Source organism: Mesoplodon bidens, assembly GCF_964165515.1.
Source record: "Mesoplodon bidens genome assembly, chromosome: 2".
NCBI lineage: Eukaryota > Metazoa > Chordata > Mammalia > Artiodactyla > Ziphiidae > Mesoplodon > Mesoplodon bidens.
Genome location: NC_138177.1, coordinates 72761650 through 72784927, shown reverse-complemented (window position 1 = coordinate 72784927; position 23278 = coordinate 72761650). Strand labels below are relative to the sequence as shown.

Below are 23278 nucleotides of genomic sequence, written 5' to 3'. Positions count from 1 at the left end.
AACCACAAGCAGAATATTTATACATTTATTTATAATGAAATTATGGTCTAAATATTTACAACATATAGGAAACCAGAGGATACGTTTATACAAAGCCAGCCTGCAAAGTATTCAAATGTGCAAAAATGACAGTTCGGTATCTCAAACTACTCCTGGTTCAGCAGACTAGCTCCTTCACTTTCACACATCAATATTTGATACAAAAAAGTTCTTTTGGCAAAACCTGTAATGCCAAGAAAAAGGACAAGTTGCAATTTCAGTCACTAAGTCCACCATTCTATTGCAAGCAGTCAAATCTCTCTATTTTAGCTGCAACCAGTTCTGAGAGAGACAGACCCCTGGGTTTCATTTCTGTGATGAGTTCTGACCAACTTTTGATCAAGTAGTTGTCTCTGACCCAGCTGAAGACAATGAGCTTAGATGGGCAATAAAAACAGCAACGGCTATCTGAGACAAGAGTGCCTGAAGGTGCCAGCTTTGGATCATCCCAATGGAAAAAAAAACCTTCACTATCCCAGGATCCAGCTATATCCAACAGTTTTAAATTAGTAAAACCACATTTTCCAAAACAAAGAATCCAAAAATGAAACAGGGATGAGGAGGTTCTTAGATTTAAGTACTGAAAGGATGGATGGTCTTAAAATCATTTCCCCACTAATAAACAGTAAGGCTTTGTATGTAACCAGTTATTATCAAAATTCATCAAACAGTAGTAAAATACAAATAAAACTTGCTTTACGTCAGAATAGGGGCTATTCATTTGGAAAAGGCTGGACCAGGTAAAGGGTATACTGGAATGACCCTGTTGAACAAGCACATTTCACCAACTGTTAAAAAGCTTCTGAGACAAATTTATGATTCTAAGTAAATTTTAACAGATGCTATGCCACGGCAGAAATAAGGATCTTTTAAAAAGAATGGAACCCCTTTAAGAAAGGGGACACTCATCTCTGACTTCTGCAAAGGTCCAAGATGGTTCCCAGTACAGGCCCCAGAGTCTTGTTAAATCAAATGCATGCATTATTGCTAAAGAGTCACTGAGGCTCAAAACTCTGCTCCACTGTTGCCTATGGAGCCATCCAGAATGGCATCTGTTGTTTAGCTCGTGGTTGTGATGAAGGGTACTGATATCCCAAACTCCAGCCCTGTGGAAAACTACTTGCATTTTTATGACCTCCGTGTTCCTCCTCTTCGTCAGATGAATCTGCAGCATAAGCCACCAAGCCAAATCCCTTCTCTGTAGTTTTCATCTTCTTGACTGGATAATCTAGAAGAGAGAAAAACCCCAACCCCATTCCCCGCCAAGAAAAAAAAAAAAAAAAAGATAATACCATAAATTCGTTAATTAAAAAAAAGATGTTAATTGTAAGTGGTTAATTGGACACCATTTTGAGGTCACAGGGTCAATGGTCACCCAAAAACGTTGAAGATCACACGAAAAACAGCACCAGCATCAGCAAATGTGAATCCACCAGAACCATGTAAGAAAGCAGAGAAAGAAAAAAGAAACACACACACACACAAAAAAAAAAAAAAAAAAAAGAAAAAAGAAAAAAAAAGGAAAGTTAGCAAGTGAGTCTCTGGAGGCTGATATTTCACCTTTTAAAGAGTTAAAAGAAAAGAAGAAAAGAAAAAAAATGTATTTTCTTCTGTTCATTTTTATTATGACTACAGGCAAAGAACAAAAATAATCCCATTTATGGACCTCTCCAGGATTTAGAGTTCTGGGATACTAAGAAGCAACATTTTTAAAAACAGCCACTGGCTGACCATTCCCAACCAATAAATAGAGCTATAAGGGGAGATGTGGCTCAGCTCCCAACACAAAGAAAAATCTTTAAGTCTGTATCAGATTATCTCCAGGTATTCAAAACAACAAAGGCAACAAAATTTTGAAATGACCTACCAATCATTACTTTTTCCTAGGGTTTTAATGTCACTGATGCTATGTATAAAATATAAGTCGACTGACTCTTTTCTAGACACACGTCGGTTGAAAATAAAAGGCTGTGTAACTATATGCTGTCCTTATAAATAAAAAAAAAAGTATTCTCATTAGCCAGTAGATTACAGAGGTTGGATTAAACATCTGAATGAGTCACACCTGAATGAACATCAGGTTAGAAAACCAATAGTTTAAGACCAGTCTTAGCCATTCCCTTGTTCCCCCAGCTACACCTTACTCACCATGACTCCCTGTTAAAGTCCCAGACCCATTCCTTTCATCAGACTCTGTTTTTATTCCAGTCACTGGAAAGGCTGGTGGAGGCATCAACTGCCTGTTAAAAGAAAAAGTTAAATAATTTTTCAGACAAATTCAAACAATTTCAACATCTCCAGTAGATAAGAAGTAGAATAACAATATAGTCTGCAGATAATCTTTCAAGTTCAGTTTAACCATTAACTTCAACCCTTTCCACCTGACTCCCCTACTCTTCAAGCTGTTATCAAGTTGTAAGATTAGGAAATTCCCTGGCAGTCCAGTGGTTAGGACTCCACACTTCCACTGCCAGGGGCCTGGGTTCCATCCCTAGTCAGGGAACTAAGATCTCGCAAGCCGAGCAGTGCGGCCAAAAAAAAAAAAAAGTAAGATTATAAGGATATAATAGAATGAATGAAATATATGAATGAAATAGATACAACAGGGAACTATATTTAACATTATGTAATAGCCTATAAGGGAAAAGAATCTGAAAAAAAAATAGGTATGTAGGTATACACAACTGAATCACTTTGCTGTACACCTGAAATTAACACAACATTGTAAATCAACTACACTTCAAAAAAACCAAAAAAGTCAAAATAAAGAAGAAAAAAAAATGAGATCTTTCCAATGCAAATTATCTTTGTCATGACCTGGAAGTAGTTGTCTTAACTGTTTGGTTTGTATGGATATGCCTTTGTATACTTTCAATTACATGTAAAACATGGTTTATCCATTAATGGAATTTGCCAGTCACATTACATATTTCTAGGCAGTTTATAAAATGATGCACCAAGAATTAAAGTATGATATTCTCACTTAAGAAATGAAAAAAAATAGATATAACAGAATGAATGAATAAGACAGAATGAACTGCTGTGATAAGTCAGCTCCATCTTAGGAAGGCTAACGTAATATAGGAAAGGAGAATTCAAGCACTGGATGGCAGGCTGGACTCCCATTCAAGCACCTGCATCAGTGATATTCTATGATTCTAAGTAGCAAAAATGGTGTAATACTTCTTTTACTGTCTATCCTTAGGAAAGTGTCTAAGACTCAGACAATAAAAGTAAAAGGAAGATAGGTGAATAATCAAATACTGAATTATTCAAGGCTGAGTATAACTGCTTCTAAGACTGTGTAAGAGATATCATATTTTCCATTACTGCATCAATTACAACAAACAGGAACTTGTTTGATCCAAATGATTTCATTCCAGTTTCAGAACACAGAAGCTCATAGCAACAATCATTATTCACATTAATAGTACAAAAAAATGACACCTGAATGTTATTCATATATAATTATGTTACAACCAACTTACCTGTCCCTCTCTCGCTCTTTGCCTGAGGAACTTGCCGGCTTCGATCCTGCACCTTCAATCTCATTCTGACCGGAGAAGCCTGTACCTAAATTAGTCATATGAATGGGTCCATGCTATGAGCAGAAAAATACAGTGGCATTAGCAAATCTACAACTGCTGTATTGACTTTAGCTCCTTAATGTAACTGTCAAGTGCCTCATCTTTCTGATAAATTGCAGTAAGCTGAACTACATAGCTCTTTGGGATTTGGAGTGTTACTATAGTTTGAGTAGAGACTGTTATTTTTCTCTGTAGGACTTGGTTAGGGATGTTGTGATTCACTATGCTATGTCTGTGTTTTCAACTATCTATGACTTAACTGGTTTGTATAAATCTAGTTATAAACTACAAAAATGCTCCAAAGTTTGTTTCAAAGAATGCTTCAAGGATTCTGGCAAAAAGGTGCTTCTCCTGATAAAACAAAATTGCACCGAAATTATATATTTTAATAAAAAACTCATTAGTGAATGACTGAGTTTATAATTACGTACATGCACAGAATCACTGCATTCCTGGCTATCTTTTTTTAGGGGTGTAGGAATTGGAGAAAGACATCATCCTCTTTTTTAGGAGGGAAAAAGAGAACACTAAGTTGAAAGCCAAGGTTTTAAATATAAACCATATATTGGTAGAATAACAGTTCTTCCCTACACATTTCACTACAAGCTATCAGAGGCGTTTAAGAGTCTGCTGTATAAAGAGGAAGTGCAGAATTCTACAGAACTTCCAGATGCTAGTCATAGGAGACTTCTCTCTAGGCGGAGAGCTTTGTACTCTCTTATCACACTGAACCCAAAGACAAAACCCACCCAAAGGGAATCACTCTTGCTTTAAATTAATCCCCAAGGATAAATACCTAATCTAAATGGATTCCAGAAAGCAGAAATCCCAGTACTGGGAGGACAGTGGATACAGATGTGAATTTATCTTTCTTTAAAGGGAGAATACAGTAAGATAAGATGAGGAAAGTAAAACAGGATATTTTATTTAACCTGGTATCCAAGAAGTCCAGATTCTTGTTCATCTGGTAGCTCCTCTGTGAATCGCCTCTTCTGTGCCTGAGGTTGACTTGGGAGTGGGGGCTGGGGCGGGGGCGGGGGGCCAGCAGGCAAGGCAGTTTTGACAGGAGCAGCAGGAATAAAAGGCCCACTCATCGGACTCTAGGACCAAAACAAACCAAGGAGGAAAAAAGTGTGAGAATGTCCAACTAACAAATAACTAAAGGATGATTAAAATATACTTTAATGTTCAATATGTTTCATATGAATCCTTCATCTTCTGGTCCTAAGTTTCCTTCATGTATAATGTGGTAACAGCATCACCTAGTCTTCCTACCTTCATGGTAGGAAAACATGAAATTGACAAACTCGATAGCACTTTGAACTCTCAGGAAAAACCTGATGCGCATTTTGGCCATTAGGAGCAAACATGATCATTAACAAACAATAGATACTCCAGCCACTTACTTAGTTCAGAAGTTCTCAAACAAGAACATTCTCTTATTTAAAGCCCTTTAATCAATGTGATTAGCTCTTTCTGGATCATAAATGCTGCTAATGCTTGTGGCAAAGGCAACTTCATCTATCATTTCCATGGGTAAGTTGTTATGTCAAGAGCAAGTCTAATGTTTTAAGAGGTTGTTCCCAAAAGGAAAAGATAGATATATTAGAGAAAACAGGCACTTCTAAAAGGAAAACTCTCATTAATAACAGCTAATATTTATTGACTGCTTACTTAATCCTTGCGACTCTTTGAGATATGATCATTATGTCCATTTTGCATATAAGGAAAACCAAAGCCTGGATAGACTAAGTTCTATCCCAAGATCACATAGCTCAAAAATGGGGAAGCATCACGGACCCTGCAAGTCTATCTCTAAACCCCAACTCTTACCCACTTTGCCATACCGCTTCCTAATTACAAAAGGATGTGGCTCAAAGCTGCAGAACTATAGCTATGCCTAAATATAAAAGTCATAAAATAATTATGACTAGGGGACCACAAACAGAAGTGAGTTCGTAAGCCCATTTTTGGTTCCACACTGTACAACCCCCTTCAGTGCTCACAGCCCACTGGTAAGGAGGCTGGGCAATGGTTTGAGGCTGCAATTTACTCTGGCATGGGTACACTATGAGAGGCCCACAGAGGACCCGCCATAAATCCATTACCATGCTTCCATTAGTCTCTCCCCTGCCTCTAAGAAGGACTGTACATAATCTAGATGAGCTGGCTACTGACTCTTTTCCTAAAATTCTAGTTTCTTACCTAGCTTAAGAAATATATACCAGCATTTATAATCCTTGAGTTTGGAAAGTACATTATCTCTTGGCCTAGGAACACCTGTATATGGTATAATATTTCTTCTAAGATGAGTAAATCAGTTCCAATCATTTAGATGAGTGCAGTACGCCAGCCTTTCTCCATGAGAACTTTCCTAACACTGCAAGGCCAGGGACAGGCAAACCATGGTTCTGGCCTACCTATTTCTGTAAATCAAGTTTTATTGGAACCCAGCCATGCTCATTCATTTGGTATTGTCTGCGGCGGCTTTTGCGCTACAGCAACAAGAGTGCAATAGTTATGACAGAGACTGTATGATCCACAAAGCCTAAAATATTTACCATCTAGCCCTTCATAGAAAGCTTGGCATCTCTTGCTCTAAAGTTGTATTTGGTGGCAAGAGTTATGAAACTGACTGCAAACTTTAGGATGAATACATACATGTACACACTACTCCAAAGTATTCAGGTAGTTTGGTGGTAGGAACACAGGAAAAAGACAATAGGTAAAAAAAATACGTCACATTCCATATTACTTCTAAATAATACCACCAGCTTTCCACCCGTTCCCTGCCCCAATTTTTCCTAATTCAACGGTCTCATGTATCATATCCTGGCATCCTACCTGTCCAGTGCTAGCTGGAGGCTGCACTTGTGTTATCGGGTATTGTGTTGGCACAGGTGGAACTCCAGTAGGTAATGCTGGCAAGACTCCAGGTGCCAAAGAAACAGCTGGTGGCACTATGCTTGGTACTCCGTAGGGAGGTTGAACTGGCTGCTGAGGAGGGGGAACAACAGGGTAACCAGACTGATAGCCATTGGATGGATAATATGGTGGCTGAGGAGGGACACTACTTATAGCAGAGGGTTGTGTATAGCCTGAGGGGGAAGAAAAAAAGTGTTTAATCAGCTGCAGCAGAATGAGACATTTTCGCTGAATATTAAACTTAATCTCTAGGGAAGAAAACTACTGAGGCACAAATGGCTTTCCAAATTACCCTAAGTTAAAGGGAACATTATTAGTGCCCTGGCACAGTTAATCTAGCCTCAAGTATTGTATTTTATACATCAATATCACTAGCAAAATATTTTTTAGTTAAACACTTCAAGACATACACACCTGGTAAAGGTACAGCAGTATTAATCTGATTCACAAATCTAGAGTATTCAGCATGAACCTGAAAGTGAAGGGAAAACAAATCAATATGGAACAGACCCAATTCACTGAGTATGTATAAGGATATATAATTCTAAGATCAAAGCAATTAGGAATTAAAACATTTCCACTGATGTTTCAATCAAATTTAGACTTGTTTAATCTAAATTTTAATAAGGCACACCTATAAATTATTAAGCCAGGTTTTGGGAAGCAGGGGCATGGACATCAGGAGCATCCTAACTCCCCCCCCCCCACAAACTGACACAATTCTGGGGTACAAAATAAATTCAGAGAGCCACAGAAATTAAGCAGTTAGGAAATTTTTAAGTTGTCTGTATAACTGTAGAGAAGTAATTCATTCTTTTATTTACTGGGTAATTTGCCCTCAAGGAGCTCATGGTTTAATGAAGGTTTAGTACTTCCCCTGTCCAGTTCTTTATTATAAGCATCTAAGTCCAACTTCAAGTGGCAACAAAGAAAAAGAAGGGGAATGGTCAAGGAAGTTATATGGTACAAGGGTTGGTAAATCAGGTTACCTCACAAAAGCAAAGAAAACAATAGCTTCTTCCCAAAAAGCTTAATACCAAATAACACAAGGTTGAACATATTCAACCACCAAACCTGATTTCCTATAGGTGCTATAAAAACAGCCCTATGGTTTAACTTCTGGTTATTTGATTATAGAATAAAAAGAATTGATAATTAAATCAATTATCCCAAAGGCATTGCTAATTGGTTTTAAATTATTATAGCTCCACCCTTACTTTAGCTAAAGCTACTATTAAATTTGGAATGTGCATCATAAACAACTTGACCGGGACTAATAGTAGTATTTAAGTAACTGACAACAATGAGATTTTATGACACTATATACTAGAAATTTCATACTGAAATAGCTCCTGAAGAAGAAATGCAAGCCAACTGTGACCCTGGCTAGGGGAGTTTGACTTCCTTATAGAGAATATTAGTTGCCAGAATAATGTAGAGGTGTGAATAGTGTTGTTCCCACCCACCACCAAATTCTTGTCTGCCCAGAACCTTGGAATATGACCTCAATTGGAAACAAGGTTTTGCAGATGGAGATCATTAAGATGCAGTCACACTGGATTAGGGTGGGCTCTAAAACCAATGACTGTTATTCTTACAAGAAGAGATAGACACAGAGATACAGGGAAGAAGACCAGGTGAAGATGGAGGCAGAGTTATGCTGACACAAGGCAAAGAATGCTAAGGACTGCAGGTAATCATAAGAAGCTAGCAGAGAGGAATGGGATGGATTCTCCCTCAGAGCCTTCAGAAGGAACCAACCCTGCCCACACCTTGATTTTGGACTTCTGGCTTCCTGAACTATAAGAGAATAAATGTCTGTTGTTTTCAGTCACCCAGTTTGTGGTAATTTGATATGGCAGGCCTAGGAAGCTAATACAGGTAGAAAAATAGCTAAGACACACAGTCCAAAATGGCAGTAGATCTCCTAGATGAGTTTCAGACAGATAAATATAACTCACTGTTTGCAAGAGATTCTCACAGAGCTTCTTGGCAGCAGCCAGGCCTTCTGGTTTGGGATGACTGCAAAGACATAAGAACCAAGAAATTTGAAGGGGAGAAAAAGAAAAGATACAGAATTCTGCTTCCACTTTGTATGCTGTTTTATAAATGTAATATATTCAATATAGTACAAATCTAAGTTTCCAAAAATCACGAAATAGGAACACAAAAATTAAGTCATTTAAGCCCTTTAAGATATAACTAATATCATTACCCAAATGTTATTGGTCTCCTTCTTGATATAAAGAAAAGATATTTGAAGGTCATTAAAATTACTATAAGATGTATTAATACTCTCATAGGTTTAAATGAAAGTTATTTTAGGCTTATCATAGCTCATTTTATGATCACAGACCCTTATAAAACCCAAGGATTTGAATACTAAAAAAACCCAACCCCACCTCTTAATTCAGTTTTTATTAACTAATTACAAAGTGATTACTGCTATATTTACTTAAGTTCCTTATGTTACTACTTATTAAGCCCATTTTCTCTTGCTCCTTTTGAATCATTCCTGCCTGTACTGATCAGCTGACAAGTATCCAAATATCTTCAGCCCTATCCATCCATACCTGATGTAAATGTACATAGGTTCAAAAGCTTCTCGGCCAGATGCTGGCTCAATGCAGCCTGAACCTTTCCCTCGCAGGAAGACTTTGGCACCCGTTTCAATCTGAATGTGCTGCAAATAGGAGCAGCCTGGACCTTCCACTTTCTCCTTGACGTTAAAAGTGGGCACAGCATGTTCTAGACCCACGAATAATTTATCTTGAACATAATGCATCTGCAGAAGAATAGAATACCTCAAATTAAACAGAGAATACATAATTAAAACCTAATATTGAAAATTATTATGCAAAATACTTTAATCCTCCAAATACTTTCAATCACTTCCAGAATAAACACCCCCTTATAATTTCTACCATGAGCCTAAAAAATAAACCCTATCAAGTAGCTTAATTTAAATGCAAACTACATATTCCATGTATATACCCACAACATTAACACCTTACTCTGTTCAGTGCAATCTGTTTAAGCTGTGAAAACCCAAGATTCAATACTGAGTAAGCACACCTACTTACCCCAACTGATGTAAGTTAACAAGGAACAGCAAAGACAGTCTACCGTAAAACTGGAGTAAAATGTTGGGTAGTACAGTCAGCCCTATGATGTTCTCCAATAAGGGCTGCTCTCTCCAACCCTTTTTTCTAGGAGGATTGTATCAGCAGAGTCTTGCTTCATCAGACTCCGCCTTCTTAGTCCTCCAGCTGCCATCAAGTTTACAAATTTAAATCAAACCACTAACTTCAAAGTGTACAACGTGTGTATTCTTTGATCTATCAATCCCTTTTCTAGAATGTGTCAGTATAAAGAGATATGTATTCAGATGTTCACTACCTCTCAGAAACCTAAATGTTCCATTAATAGGATATCAATGGCAGTAACTTTCAGATTGGAATTTCAGGTTTTTCTTCATACTTTCTGTAGTATTTGGCATATATCAATTTTACAGAAATGACAATGCTGATAATGATCTCTCCACAAAACATACCCCTGACTGGAAAGGAGGCTTCTGGCTAACAGCTGGAGACAGCTGTGCAATGGGCGCTGGCTGGTGATAGACAGTGACTGTCGCACCATTAAAGGTTGGACTTGTCCCTGTTGCAGCTTTGACCACCCCATTGGTAATAATTTCTTTGATTCGGTTTACAGCTCCTAGGGAAAAACACAGATAGTAAGATACTACACTAAAGAAATGAACGAACTGACTAGTATCCAATGGTAAACACAGGCCAATGCTCAATTACTCATGTTTTAATCCGTTTTATAGATTCCCCAAGCACATTCATGACTAGTTCATAAAGAAGAGTTAGAACAGCCATCAAGAACAAATAGTTGGGCCTCCCTGGTGGCGCAGTGGTTGAGAGTCCGCCTGCCGATGCAGGGGATACGGGTTCGTGCCCCGGTCCGGGAGGATCCCATGTGCCGCGGAGCGGCTGGGCCCGTGAGCCATGGCCGCTGGGCCTGCGCGTCCGGAGCCTGTGCTCCGCAACGGGAGAGGCCACAGCAGTGAGAGGCCCGCATACCGCAAAAAAAAAAAAAAAAAAAAAAAAAAAAAAAAAGAACAAATAGTTTGCCAACTTATTACGTATAATACTTTGCCCTTCACAAAAAACAGTAGGTGAGCCAAAAACATTACTTACTGTCCACTAATTCCCGTGTCTGGCCCTGAACATGAAGATATAATGGACGATCCCTATAAAGAGAAATATAAAATGATGATCCCAAACTGGTCACAAACAAAGGAGCCAAATGGGTCACCAAATCTAATTTGTAATGTTTCACAAAGTTTCCAAATAAGTAAAAGAGACTATATACACGAAAATGGCTGTTGCTAGTTAATTTCTAAGAACATGGTTTTACAGCTGGGGAATGAATAAACTTCGTTGGTTGCTTAAAGTTAATGGGCCCACACAGGGATCAAATATGCTCTTATGGGCTCATGAACATTAGTCTCCAGTCAACTGGATAACCCAATGTTTGAAAAGAGAATTCTTTTTTGTTGGCTGTCTAATTAAAGTTACAGACAAACGTGCTCTTGGCTATCCAAACTAATGAGACAAGCGTGATGGTGGCATATGGATACATTTCTTTAAAAGCTCGCACCTGGGACTTCCCTGGTGGCACAGTGGTTAAGAATCTGCCTGCCAATGCAGGGGACACAGGTTTGAGCCCTGGTCCAGGAAGATCCCACATGCCACGGAGCAACTAAGCCCGTGCGCCACAACTATTGAGCCTGTGAGCCACAACTACTGAGCCCACTTGCCACAACTACTGAAGCCCATGCGCCTAGAGCCCGTGCTCCGCAACAAGAGAAGCCACCGCAATGAGAAGCCCGTGCACCGCAATGAAGAGTAGCCCCCGTTCACCGCAACAAGAGAAAGCCGATGCACAGCAACAGCCAATCAATAATCAATCAATTTATAAAATAAATAAATAAAATTAAAATAAAGGCCCATACCCAACTGAGAAGACTCTTTAGATTCTAAATATAAAGTGGCTTAGATTCAGATTGTGATTATAATAATGAAGAAAGTGATCACTAACCATACAATTAATAAAAAGCAGTAGGTAAAATATAACCGTGTTTAAAGATTAAAAAGTTTAAAACAGCAACCCTCCATAAACAAAGTTAAAATATAGTCTTGGTTTGGGGTGGGGAGCAGATTTTGCCTCCTAATTATATTTAGTTTAAACCAATGTGAAAAAGGTTGCACTGCCTGAATACCTGCCCTCAAAAACTGAATAATGGAAGTAACGAAACTAAACTGAGATGAACCCCTTACATGGATAACCTACAACCTATAATCATCATAGAGGCAATAAGGAATTTGATAAAAGGATTTTTCTAAAAGGGAGATTATGACAAAGTAGGAACCCATTTGTTGGGGGAAATATTTCCATAGGAAAAAAGTTTAGAAACATATACATTAAACGTTAACAATTACTATCTTCTTTTACACTTTAGTGTAACTTATTTCCTCCAATAAAAGTATTAATTATGAAGTAAAAAACCAAAGAGCAAGAGGAAAGAAAATAGCTGCTAACACTTACATCTGTTTGAGACGTCCCAAATTTTGCTATAAAGCACGTGTGTGTGTACAGCTACTAACCAAACATATACACATATTGCCTACGAATGAAAAATATGAAGCTAATTTGAGTCCTACGTCCAACCTTTCCCCAAAGTACAGGATATGCATACACACCCTGGTCCTACTTTGGCCTTCTCCTCAGTTGTCATGAACCTCCCTCGAGTTGACACTGCAGCCCCACTAAGTCGGCTGATCTAAAAAGGAAACATTCTATTAAAAAGATGATGTGGCAACTGAGTTCAATGACAGGTAGCAGGATAGATTTTCCCCATTAATTCACTCCACCAATAGGCAGGAATGAGTTCTCTCCTATTACCTGAAACTTTGATTCCATTGTTTCGTACTCAAACTAACTCAAGGAATTCACCCGTATGTTTCCTTACCTTCACTAAGAAGTTCTTCCACAGTTAAACCCAATCCTGACTTCGTAGACGATGACCCAAATCCACTAATAAAAATCTGACTCCTGTTTGTGTTTAAAGGCCTTGTTTATTCTGAAACTACATCCACCCACCACCTTCCCCAAAGAGGCCCGACATCTCCACACCTCATCTTGAGTCTGTCCTCGGGTCAGCAAGTTCCTACACGTGAGAGGCACATCATTGATCTCCACTTCAGCCACCACCAGGTCATCCTTGCTTTTATTACTAGTTAGGCCTTTGCCAGGGGCTTGAAGCTACAAAAAGAGAAATTAGATTAAAAAGTTTATATAATGAAATAAATACCTCTTTGTTGTCCAATTTGAAACTACCCTTTCCCAAGTGCCATCACCTCCTTACCGTTCCCTTTGCCTGCCTGCAAACACACTGGAAATACTCCTTGGTCATTCTTCATAAATGAAATAAAAAGCAAAAAAACCTCATAAAATGACATCAAGTACAGTCAATTTACTTGAAGGCCATCATCAGATTTCTCTGTAACCTTGGCCGTGTGTACATTTTTATGTCCATATAATTACAGAAATGTTATGGAATAGAAGCTGCAATCTCCAAAAGGAAAATTAAAGGGCCAAGTTATGATGCTTTACTGCTCAGTTAGATAGCTACACGTGTAGTAAAATATAGGGCAGGGTAGAGTCCATGCACAACATGAGTCCAACAACTCATACATCTCATTTGTGTAATGGGAAGTTGCCTTTGTGCCAACGGTAGAGTCACAACACAACAAATTCAACTAATTCCATCCTTACAGTGACCTCAAATGGTATCTAATTCACATCCCTTTACTCTCTATTAAGGAAGAACAAAAGAGGATGAATGAAAAGCCGAGTAAGATCCTAAAACCTGATCTGTTTTCTCTCAATTTAAACTACAGACAAATCCACAAGATTGTAAATCAACTATATTTCAATAAAAAAAAATGGAAAAAAAAATGCTGTACAGCAGAAATTAGCCCAACACTGTAAATCAACTATACTTCAATTTAAAAAAAAAGAAAAAGAAAAAGAAACTACAGGGAATCCCCTGGTGGTCCAGTGATTAGGACTCCATGCTCTCACTGATGAGGGCCCGGGTTCAATCCCTGGTTGGGGAACTAAGATCCCACAAGCTGTGCAGCACAGCCAAAAAAAATAATAATAAAATAAACTAGAGGCAACTCCAGGTAGCTGGATCTGAGTGTTATCTGAAAAAATTTTAACCTCAAGATGGCCTTCCCCAACCTTTAGTTACCCTGGACAGCACAGGAAGGTAAAATACAGATTATTTATTTGCTCATTAGGTACATTTTTTCAATATGGAGGCAAACTAAACAAACTCAACAATATCTCTTTTCATTTGTTTAACCCCTTTCAGAATGCATTTACACATCTTATCTCACTGAATCTTTATGGCCACCTTTAAAGGTACATATCAGTGTTGTCCAACAGAACTTTCTGTTTCTACTTGCCAGTCTGATATGGGTGCCACTACCCACATGTCTATCGAGCACTTGAAATGTGGCTAACGTGACCAAGGAACTAAATCTTAAAATTTACAACCAGTAACTGGGGATTCTGGGTATCAAAGCTAGGAATTCTGATTCCAAATCCAATATTTATGCACCATGCTGCCTCCTGCTGAGTTCAATTACCATTTTAGAGATTACTTTTTAGAGGAAAAAATGAGTCTAAATGATTAACATCTGTATTAAGAATTTTAACATTCAAGTATCCATCCTGTCAGTGTGCTTTTAGTATTTCCTTCTAGACCTTAGAAAGAGACAACTGACTCACACGATCTTTTCACACCATAAAAATACAATGAATAACAAACTTCCAATTCACTAAAAGTTTTCACCAAATCCACAGAACTTGAACATTAAAGCATCCATACAGGTGCCTACTGATAAACGATGTTGATGTTATCTACTGATAAACTGGAAGGCTGATGAATTGCATTTTCTTTCTTTTTTTCCCCCCAGCTTTATTGAGGCACAACTGACAAAAACAGTATACGTTTAAAGTGTACAACTTTGTCTTGATATATGTATACAATGTGAAATAATCACCACAAACATACTAATTAACATATCCATCACTTCACATGAATTGCATTTTCAAACACAGAACTCATCTCTTCCCAGGTACCATGGAAAGCAATTTTAATTTAAGCCAAAAGAATTTTTTTCAAAGTATAACTACAGTGGAATGGGCTGTCTTGGAACACACTTAATTCTCCAACTCCAGAGGCTTTCAAACAAAAGCTAAACACCCAATTGTCCAAGGTGACTCTGAAGTCAGACATCTGTGCCTACCATTTACAGATCTAGGACAGTTGCTTTCTATTCATGAACCTAATTTTCCTTATCTATAAAGTGGTGACGATAACCCATTCCATAAAATTGTTGTAAGGATTTTTTAAGTGCAAAGCATGCATTCTAGCAATATAAACGGAACTGTATTATTCTTCCTGTAGAAAGATTCTTGCATTCTATGGCAAGGTAAATTAAAGGCTTCAAAGTTCAGATCCATTCTAGTTGTAAGATTCTAATTATAACAGGGATTTTATAAAATGACCAAATAATTTCCTCAATTTGTACGAAAACAGCAAAACAACCCATATATAAATTACTCATTTTAGTTCATGTTTAACTGCACTTCAGTTAGGCAGTCATGAGAAATCTGTATCTACAGCTGTATCTACAGCTTCTAATTAGACACGACATTTTAAAGCTCACATGATTTACCTGAATTTCTCTCTTGACTTCAGGAAAAATGTGTATGTTGTCAAAAAACATATTACATCATTGCTTTAGATGACTATATAGAACTTAAGCTGAACTACGTGAACATAGACAAAACAAGCTTTTTGGTCCATAAATGTAATCAGCCCAATCAAAATTGTCTCCTAAAAACAAATGACAAGATATCATCAAATATGTTCCAAAACTAAGTAATCTTTAAATTACTGTATCGCTGTTTTCTCCTTCCATGAACGCAAATTATTGGGAGATTACAAGATTACAAAATAACCCCCATTAAAATTGCAATTAGCAGAATCCCCTGAACTTCAAATACCTTCTCAGCAGCATTCTGAGTTGGTTTCAGCTTTCCTTTGGCCATAAGCATGGCATTGATCTTGGCAGCCACAGCAGCAGCAGCATCCAAGGCTCCAGAGGGAGCAGCGGTGGAGCCCCCAGGGCTTCCCCCACCGCTGGTAACCTCCCCACCTGGGGTCGCTGGTGGCAGAAAGAGAAGGGGGGCTGGAGCTGGTTGGTCCCATTTGCTGCGGCGCCTACGGAAGTAAAAGGAAAATATTGGGCTCCACCAAAGCTTTCATTTATATTTTTCTCCCCTTACTACGCCTTAGCATCCCATTTCCCCTCTATCATGTTCCCTTTGCAACTTCGAATCTTCTATCAGAGCTGAAATTACCATCTCTCCTTAAATAGACAACTATTGCAACATTTTCCCAAATACTTCTTTCAACCTTTTCCCAGGGTCTCCTTCCTTTCTATTCCGTCGTCCCTATCAAAAGATTCCACTCTGTCCTATACGCCCTCGTTTTCGCCTTCCCCTTGTCTAGTCCTTCCCGAAGTCCCTGCTTTCCTCCTCTCTCTGATCCCCGCTGGCCTTTTCCAGGGGCCCCGGGCCTGCTCATCACCCTTCTCAAGAGTCCGGCCCTCCAATATGTACACTTCCCAACTAAGCGCCCCTCTACCCATACACGGCTTCCCATGATCCCTCCGCCTCTCCTACGCCCCATGCTCGCTGCGATGCCCTCTCCCGCGGAGCTTTACCCGCCAGCTCCAGGATGTGTCGCGCTCCCCGCGGACATGGCGACCGGCTCTGATCAACCACCCGCCAACTACTCCGCTACCACCTTTCCGTCACTTCCGCCCCAACGCCCTTACGCAAAACCTCTTCCGATCGTGAGGAAAAGCGGTTCCGTTGTAAATGTCTATTCCGATTGGACTCTTGTTGATTTCAAGGCGTCTGGCGTTCTGTGAGAAAGGGTGTGACCTTCCTGCTTGCGCCTTGCCCTTGAAAAAGATGGCTGCTAAATCCCGTACTAAGGAGGAATTGGGGCAAGGAGAATCCATCTTTGTTGTGGGCAAATTGGTAGCCTAGAAGACAATACGCATGAGTCAGAGAATTAAACAGGTTTTCCTGTTTAATTTTCAGTCACATTCGTGTGGAGTCCCAGCCTCTTGCCTGGGAGAACGCTTTCCCACGAGTTTTTCGAACTTCACGTTTCAGTTACCTGTTTAGGAAAAAGGAAACGATTCGTCCCAAAGGTCATTCGAAGATTTTCTCTTTTTTTTTCATTTCTATGCGCCTAGCGCTGTTTTAAGAGCAGGGCATATAAAGACGAACAAGCCGCGGGTCCTGCCTTTCTGGCAGTTACAATGTGGCGGGGTAGGCCTGCGGGTAAATACATGGAACAGGGTTGTAAAATAAGCAGAGGTGGAGAAGATATAGTGCTCAACTTGGAGCTTATACGCAGGTATTTGAAAGAAACGGAAGTTAAACGTGCGGGTGAGGGCTGGAGAAATGATCCAGCATAGGTTATGAAACACGGTTTTCCGGGTTTCTGCCTACTTACGGTTGAACTGTCCGAGAGTGGGGCGGGAACCAGAAAGCCCTTGGATGCAATCTGAGTTGATTCTGAAAGCCAGAGATTTCCAACATGCAGGGTATCTTGGAGCAGCAAGGAGTCTCTAGACTGAATAATAGAATACAATGCTATTTTTCAAATAAGTACATTCTGATAGGATTAACAGAATACAAATTCATTTAAAAGCCAAGTTTATAGTGTTTTCCCGTCAGCATTTTTTTTTTTTTTTTTTTTTTTTTTTTGCGGTACGCGGGCCTCTCACTGCCGTGGCCTCTCCCGTTGCGGAGCACAGGCTCCGGACGCGCAGGCTCAGCGGCCATGGCTCACGGGCCCAGCCGCTCCGCGGCATGTGGGATCCTCCCGGAGTGGGGCACGAACCCGCGTCCCCTGCATCGGCAGGCGGACTCTCAACCACTGCGCCACCAGGGAAGCCCTTCCCGTCAGCATTTTATAAATAAATGTCCCTTCCATACAAACGCCACCTTTATCGTATATGAAATTATATATATAATATTTCTGCATTCTTTTCTATTGCATGAATCTACTTTTTCCTTTGCTGTAGTGCTTTTATAACAATAATTTTACACCTACTTTAATATCTGTTAGGGCAAGTGGATACACCTACATTTCTTTGCTTATTCTGACAGGTGTATTTTTACAAATAAATTTCAGATTAAAAAACGTTTTCCTTTCGTGTTGTCTCCCCCAAAGTACAGTGTTGTTGGGATTATGACAAAAATTACATTGTGTTTATTTTTTTCCTTTTTTAAAAAAATTGAGCTATAATTCACATACCGTAAAAATTTACTCTTTTTAAAAGGGTATCTTACAGGTACAGTTCATTGGTTTTTAGTGTATTTACAAAGTTGTACAAGTATCACCATGATCTAATTCCAGGTCATTTTCATCACCCCAAAAGCAACTCTGCTCCCGTTAGCAGTCACTTCCCATTTTCCCCTCCCGCCGGCCACCAGGCACCACTAATCTACTTTCTGTTTCTGTGGATTTGCCTATTCTGGACAGTTCATGTAAATGGAATCACAATATGTGACCTTTTGTGTCTGGCTTCTTTCACTTAACATAATGTTCTCAAGGTTCATCCATGTTGTAGCAAGTATCAGTACTTCATTCCTTTTTATGGTCAAATAATATTCTATTGTATGGATATACTACAATTTGTTTATCCACTCACCTGTTTATAGATACTCGCCATTTCTTTATCTCCTTTGGAGAAATGCCTACTCAAATCCTTTGCCCATTTTAAAATTGGGTTATTTATCTTTTTATTGTTAAATTGTAAGAGTTCATTATTTATTATGAATCCAAGTCCCTTAAGATATATGACTTGCAAACATTTTCTCCCATTCTGTGGGTTGTCTTTTCACTTTTTTTTTTTTTAATTTTGTTTTTTGGCCGCACAGCACGTGGGATCTTAGTTCCCTGACCAGAGATCGAACCCTCACCCCCTGTATTGGCAGCATGGAGTCTTAACCACTGGACCTCCAGGGAAGTCCCCCTTTTCACTTTCTTGACGGTGGCCTTTGAAGCATAAACATTTTTTAATTTTGATGAAGCATTATAGGTTAATACAAGATATTGAATATAGTTCCCTGTGCTATACAGTAAATCCTTCTTGTTTATGCATTTTCTTTATTTTTAAACTTGGGAAGTATTGACAAGTTCACAAGATTCTTCCCACCCAGGAATGTGGTATGATTTTCCATTTTTTGGAGTCTTCTGTTATGCCCTTCAGTAAGTCTTACAGTGTTTTTCTTCTGGATTTTGGTTCCTTTCTTTTTGAATATATTCATAGGTATTTAAAATTTTTGACTGCTATTTTGAAAGACGTTTGAATTCTTTCTTTTTAAACAATTTATTGTTGATATAAAATAAATCATTGATTTTTATATTATCCAGCTACCTTGCTAAACTCTGAATATTCTAATAATAGTATAGCCAAATCTCTTGGATTGATAAGATAGTATAATGGACAAAAGCACATGCCGCCTATGTTTATTTCCCAAAATCGCCACTGAATTAGCTGTGACCTACTACTTCACTTCTGAGCCTCAGCTTCCTTACCTTTATTTTATTTACTTTTTAAATTTTATTTATTTTTGGTGGTGTTGGGTCTTTGTTGCTGCCTGCGGGCTTTGTCTAGTTGTGGTGAGCGGGGGCTACTCTTCATTGTGCTGCGCGGGCTTCTCATTGCGGTGGTTCTCTTGTTGCGGAGCAAGGGCTCTAGGCATGCAGGCTTCAGTAGTTGTGGCACACGGCCTTAGCTGCTCCACTGCATGTGGTATCTTCCCGGACCAGGGATCAAGTCCATGTCCCCTGCATTGGCAGGTGGATTCTTAACCACTGTGCCACCAGGGAAGTCCCTTCCTTACCTTTAAAAGGGAGATAATGAGGGAATTCCTTGGCGGTCCAGTGGTTAGGACTCCTCACTTTCTCTGCTGAGGACCCTGGTCAATCCCTGGTTGGGGAACTAATATCCTGCAAGCCGCGTGGTGCAGCCAAAAAAGAAAATAAATAAATAAAATGAAAGGGAGATCTAATAATAATAGTGCTTCTCTCACAGAGTTGTCGTGAGGGCTATGTGAGTTAATAATAAAAGTTCTTAGAATACTAAAGGTATGTGTTTCTAATTATTTTCTAGGTATAAGATACAATTTATAAAGAATGTATCAATAAAATTAATTTTTACTTAATTTCTAATGTTTGTACTACTTATTTTGGGGGATTCTCTCTTTTTTTTTTTTTTTGCGGTACATGGGCCTCTCACTGTTATGGCCTCTCCCTTAGCGTAGCACAGGCTCCGGACGCGCAGGCTCAGCGGCCATGGCTCACGGGCCCAGCCGCTCCGTGGCATGTGGGATCTTCCCGGACCGGGGCACGAACCCACTTCCCCTGCATCGGCAGGCAGATTCTCAACCACCGCACCACCAGGGAAGCCCCATGTTTCTATATTGTTACAACATTGTACAGATACATAAACAATATGCAGTATAGTGTTGTTTGTGTATGTTTTTTTAATTGAGGTGAAATTCACATAACAGACAATTAACTATTTTAAAGTGTACAACTGAGTGGCATTTCGTGCATTCACAATGTTGCACAACCGCCACCTCTGTCTAGTTTCAAAACTTTTTTCCTCACCCCAGAAGAATACTCCATACTCAGTAAGCAATCACTTCTCATTCTTCCCTGTCTCCCATCCTCTGGTAACCATCAGTTGGCTTTCTATCTATATGTATTTACCTATTTTGGATATTTCATGTAATCATACAATATAGGTGTTTTGTGTCTGTCTCCTATCACTTAGCATATTTTCAAGGTTCATCCTAATTGTAGCGTGTATCAGTACTTCATTCCTCTTTGTGGCTGAATAATATTCTATCAGATGTATATACCACAATTTACTTATTCATCTGTTGATGAGCATTTGGGGTTTCCACCTCTTGGCTGTTGTGAATGGTGCTGCTGTGAACATTCATTAACACATATTTAAGTATCTGTTTTTAACTCTTTAGATTTTATATCTAGGAGTAGAGTTGCTGGGTCATATAGTAATTCTAGATTTAACTTTTGTGGAGTCACCAAAACGAAGGGCTACAACATTTTACATTCCCACCAGAAATGTATAAGCATTCCTATTCCTCCACATCCTCTCCAACACTTACTATTTTCTGTTTTTGTTGGTTTGTTTTTATATATATCACCATCTCAATGAGCGCAAAGTGGTATCTCATTGCGGTTTTCATTTGCATTTCCTTAAGGACAAATGATCTTATACTTGCTGGCCTTTTGTATATCTTCTTTGAAGAAATGCACTTTCACTTTTGAATATAGTGTTTCCTTCTGATAAATATTATTTGTAAATGTTTGGGAAATTTTCTTCTATTTTAATTTTATTAAGCACTTTCATCAAGAATGAGTGTTAAGGACTTACCTGGTGGCACAGTGGATAAAGAATCTGCCTGCTAATGCAGGGGACACGGGTTCAATCCCTGGTCCAGGAAGATCCCACATGCCACAACTACTGAAGCCCGCATGCCTACAGCCCGTGCTCCACAACAAGAGAAGCCACCGCAACGAGCCTGCGCACCACAACGAACAGTAGGCCCCGCTCGCCACAACTAGAGAAAGCCTGCGCGCAGCAACGAAGACCTAACCAAAAAAAGAAGAATGAGTGTTAAGATTTAGCAAATCTGTTTTTGGTAGGTTAGTTTTTTCTTTAATGCATATTGTAAACAGCTCTGATGCTAGATTTCCTAAGATTGAACTCTCCCTCCATTTTGGAATAAACCCTTCTTGACCTGCTGAATTTGATTTGCTGATGTAGGGGAGGAAGAGTAACTTTTTCCTCCTACCCTTTTTGGTTCTTGGCTGAGTCTCTGTAACAAAACACAGATTAACAAGAGAAGAGAATACAAATTTATTTAACACAGTATAAGTTTTATGTAACACTGGAGGCTTCATAAGGAGATGAAGATCCAAAGAAATGGTTAAACCTGAGAGTTTTGTTTTGTTTTGTTTTAATTTAGTTATTTTTGGCTGCGTTGGGTCTTCATTGCTGTGAGTGGGCTTTCTCTAGCTGTGGCGAGTGGGGGCTACTCTTGTTGCCGTGCACGGGCTTCTCATTGCCGTGGCTTCTCTTGTTGAGGAGCACGGGCTCTAAGCGTGCGGGCTTCAGTAGTTGTGGCTCTTGGGCTCTAGAGCGTGGGCTCAGTAGTTGTGGCGCAGGGGCTTTGTTGCTCCGCAGCATGTGGGATCTTCCCGGACCAGGGCTCGAACCCGTGTCCCGGGCACTGGCAGGCAGATTCTTAACCACTGTGCCACTAGAGAAGCCCTTGAGTTAATTTTAGTCATTTAAAAGTCATCCATTTTACTTAGAGTTTAAAATGTTTTGCATGAAATTTGACTAAAGGTCTCTTATTCTTTTAATCTCATTTGTATGGCTGTTTCTTTCTCTTCTCTTTTTTCTTTTCTCTTTATTTTCCTTAGCCTTGCCAGGGTCTTGTCTATTTGTTCACCTTTTTCTTTTTAATTTTTACTTATTTATTTATTTTTGGCTGTGTTGGGTCTTTGTTTCTGTGCACAGGCTTTCTCCAGTTGCAGCGAGCAGGGGCCACTCTTCATCACGGTGCTCGGGCCTCTCACTGTCGCAGCCTCTCTTGTTGTGGAGCACAAGCTCCAGACGCGCAGGCTCAGTAGTTGTGGCTCACGGGCCCAGTTGCTCCATGGCATGCGGGATCCTCCCAGACCAGGGCTCGAACCCATGATCCCTGCATTGGCAGGCAGATTCTCAACCACTGCATCACCAGGAAAGCCTTGTTCACCTTTTTGAAGAACCCATGATTTAGTTTTAATCATCATGTTCATCAATTCATCAATAGTATATTAAAGTTTTGTTTTTATTAATTATCTTCTCCTTTTGGTATTATTTTGTTTAATGTTTTTCCTAGCTTCTTAAGTCAAATGCTTAGTTCATTTATTTTATTTTATTTATTTTATTTATTTACTTATTTGGCTGTGTTGGGTCTTCGATGCTGCATGCCGGCTTTCTCTAGTTGCGGTGAGCGGGGGCTATTCTTAGTTGCAGTGTGCAGACTTCTCATTGCGGTGGCTTCTCTTGTTGCAGAGCACGGGATCTAGGCACACGGGCTTCAGTAGTTATGGCACATGGGCTCAGTAGTTGTGGCTTGTGGGCTCTAGAGCACAGGCTCAGTAGTTGTGGAACACGGGCTTAGTTGCTCGGCGGCATGTGGCATCTTCCCGGACCAGGGCTCGAACCCGTGTCTCCTGCATTGGCAGGCAGATTCTTAACCACTGCGCCACCAGGGAAGTCCAAGTTCATTTATTTTAAAGTTCTCTCAGAATTTCCCCAACAAAATTTCTCTAAGGGTGCAACCAAGTCTGATTTTCTAAACTCCATTCAATAGCACTTCCTTATATTGCTAATTGAAAAACGTCTCTCTAAAGTAAGAGAGGTTAGGCTGAGGTCATTTTTTCTTCCCGTTTGGTGCATGGC

The 23278-nt window shown here is 39.5% G+C and overlaps 1 protein-coding gene across 5 annotated transcripts; it reads right to left on the bottom strand.

Moving 5' to 3' along the window:
• Positions 1-11: 11 nt before the first annotated feature.
• Positions 12-16590, bottom strand: KHDC4 (KH domain containing 4, pre-mRNA splicing factor). Of its 5 annotated transcripts, XM_081224309.1 has the most exons (15): positions 16427-16590; positions 15705-15921; positions 12756-12884; positions 12323-12402; positions 10757-10809; positions 10105-10268; positions 9125-9336; positions 8513-8573; positions 6966-7023; positions 6471-6724; positions 4559-4726; positions 3528-3640; positions 2188-2279; positions 1164-1267; positions 12-223 (listed from the first exon to the last, which is right to left on the bottom strand). In XM_081224309.1, exons 1-15 carry the CDS (start codon positions 16462-16464, stop codon positions 188-190), a joined length of 1779 nt encoding a protein of 592 aa, XP_081080435.1. In that variant the 5' UTR covers positions 16465-16590; the 3' UTR covers positions 12-187. The 5 variants fall into 5 exon arrangements, 4 of the variants coding, with proteins under 4 accessions (XP_081080435.1, XP_081080434.1, XP_081080433.1 ...); XM_081224308.1 differs by having other exon boundaries at positions 12-1258; XM_081224307.1 differs by having other exon boundaries at positions 12-1267; positions 16427-16589.
• Positions 16591-23278: the final 6688 nt, after the last annotated feature.

Coding starts and splice junctions, on each gene's coding strand:
- KHDC4 (XM_081224307.1), bottom strand. CDS start 16,464: ATGTCCGCGGGGAGCGCGACACATCCTGGAGCTGGCGG. Junction 12,885..15,704: donor CTCAGAATGCTGCTGAGAAG/GTATTTGAAGTT, acceptor CTCTTTTTGTAG/CTTCAAGCCCCTGGCAAAGG. Junction 9,337..10,104: donor AGCCTCCTTTCCAGTCAGGG/GTATGTTTTGTG, acceptor ATTCTTCTGCAG/ATGCATTATGTTCAAGATAA.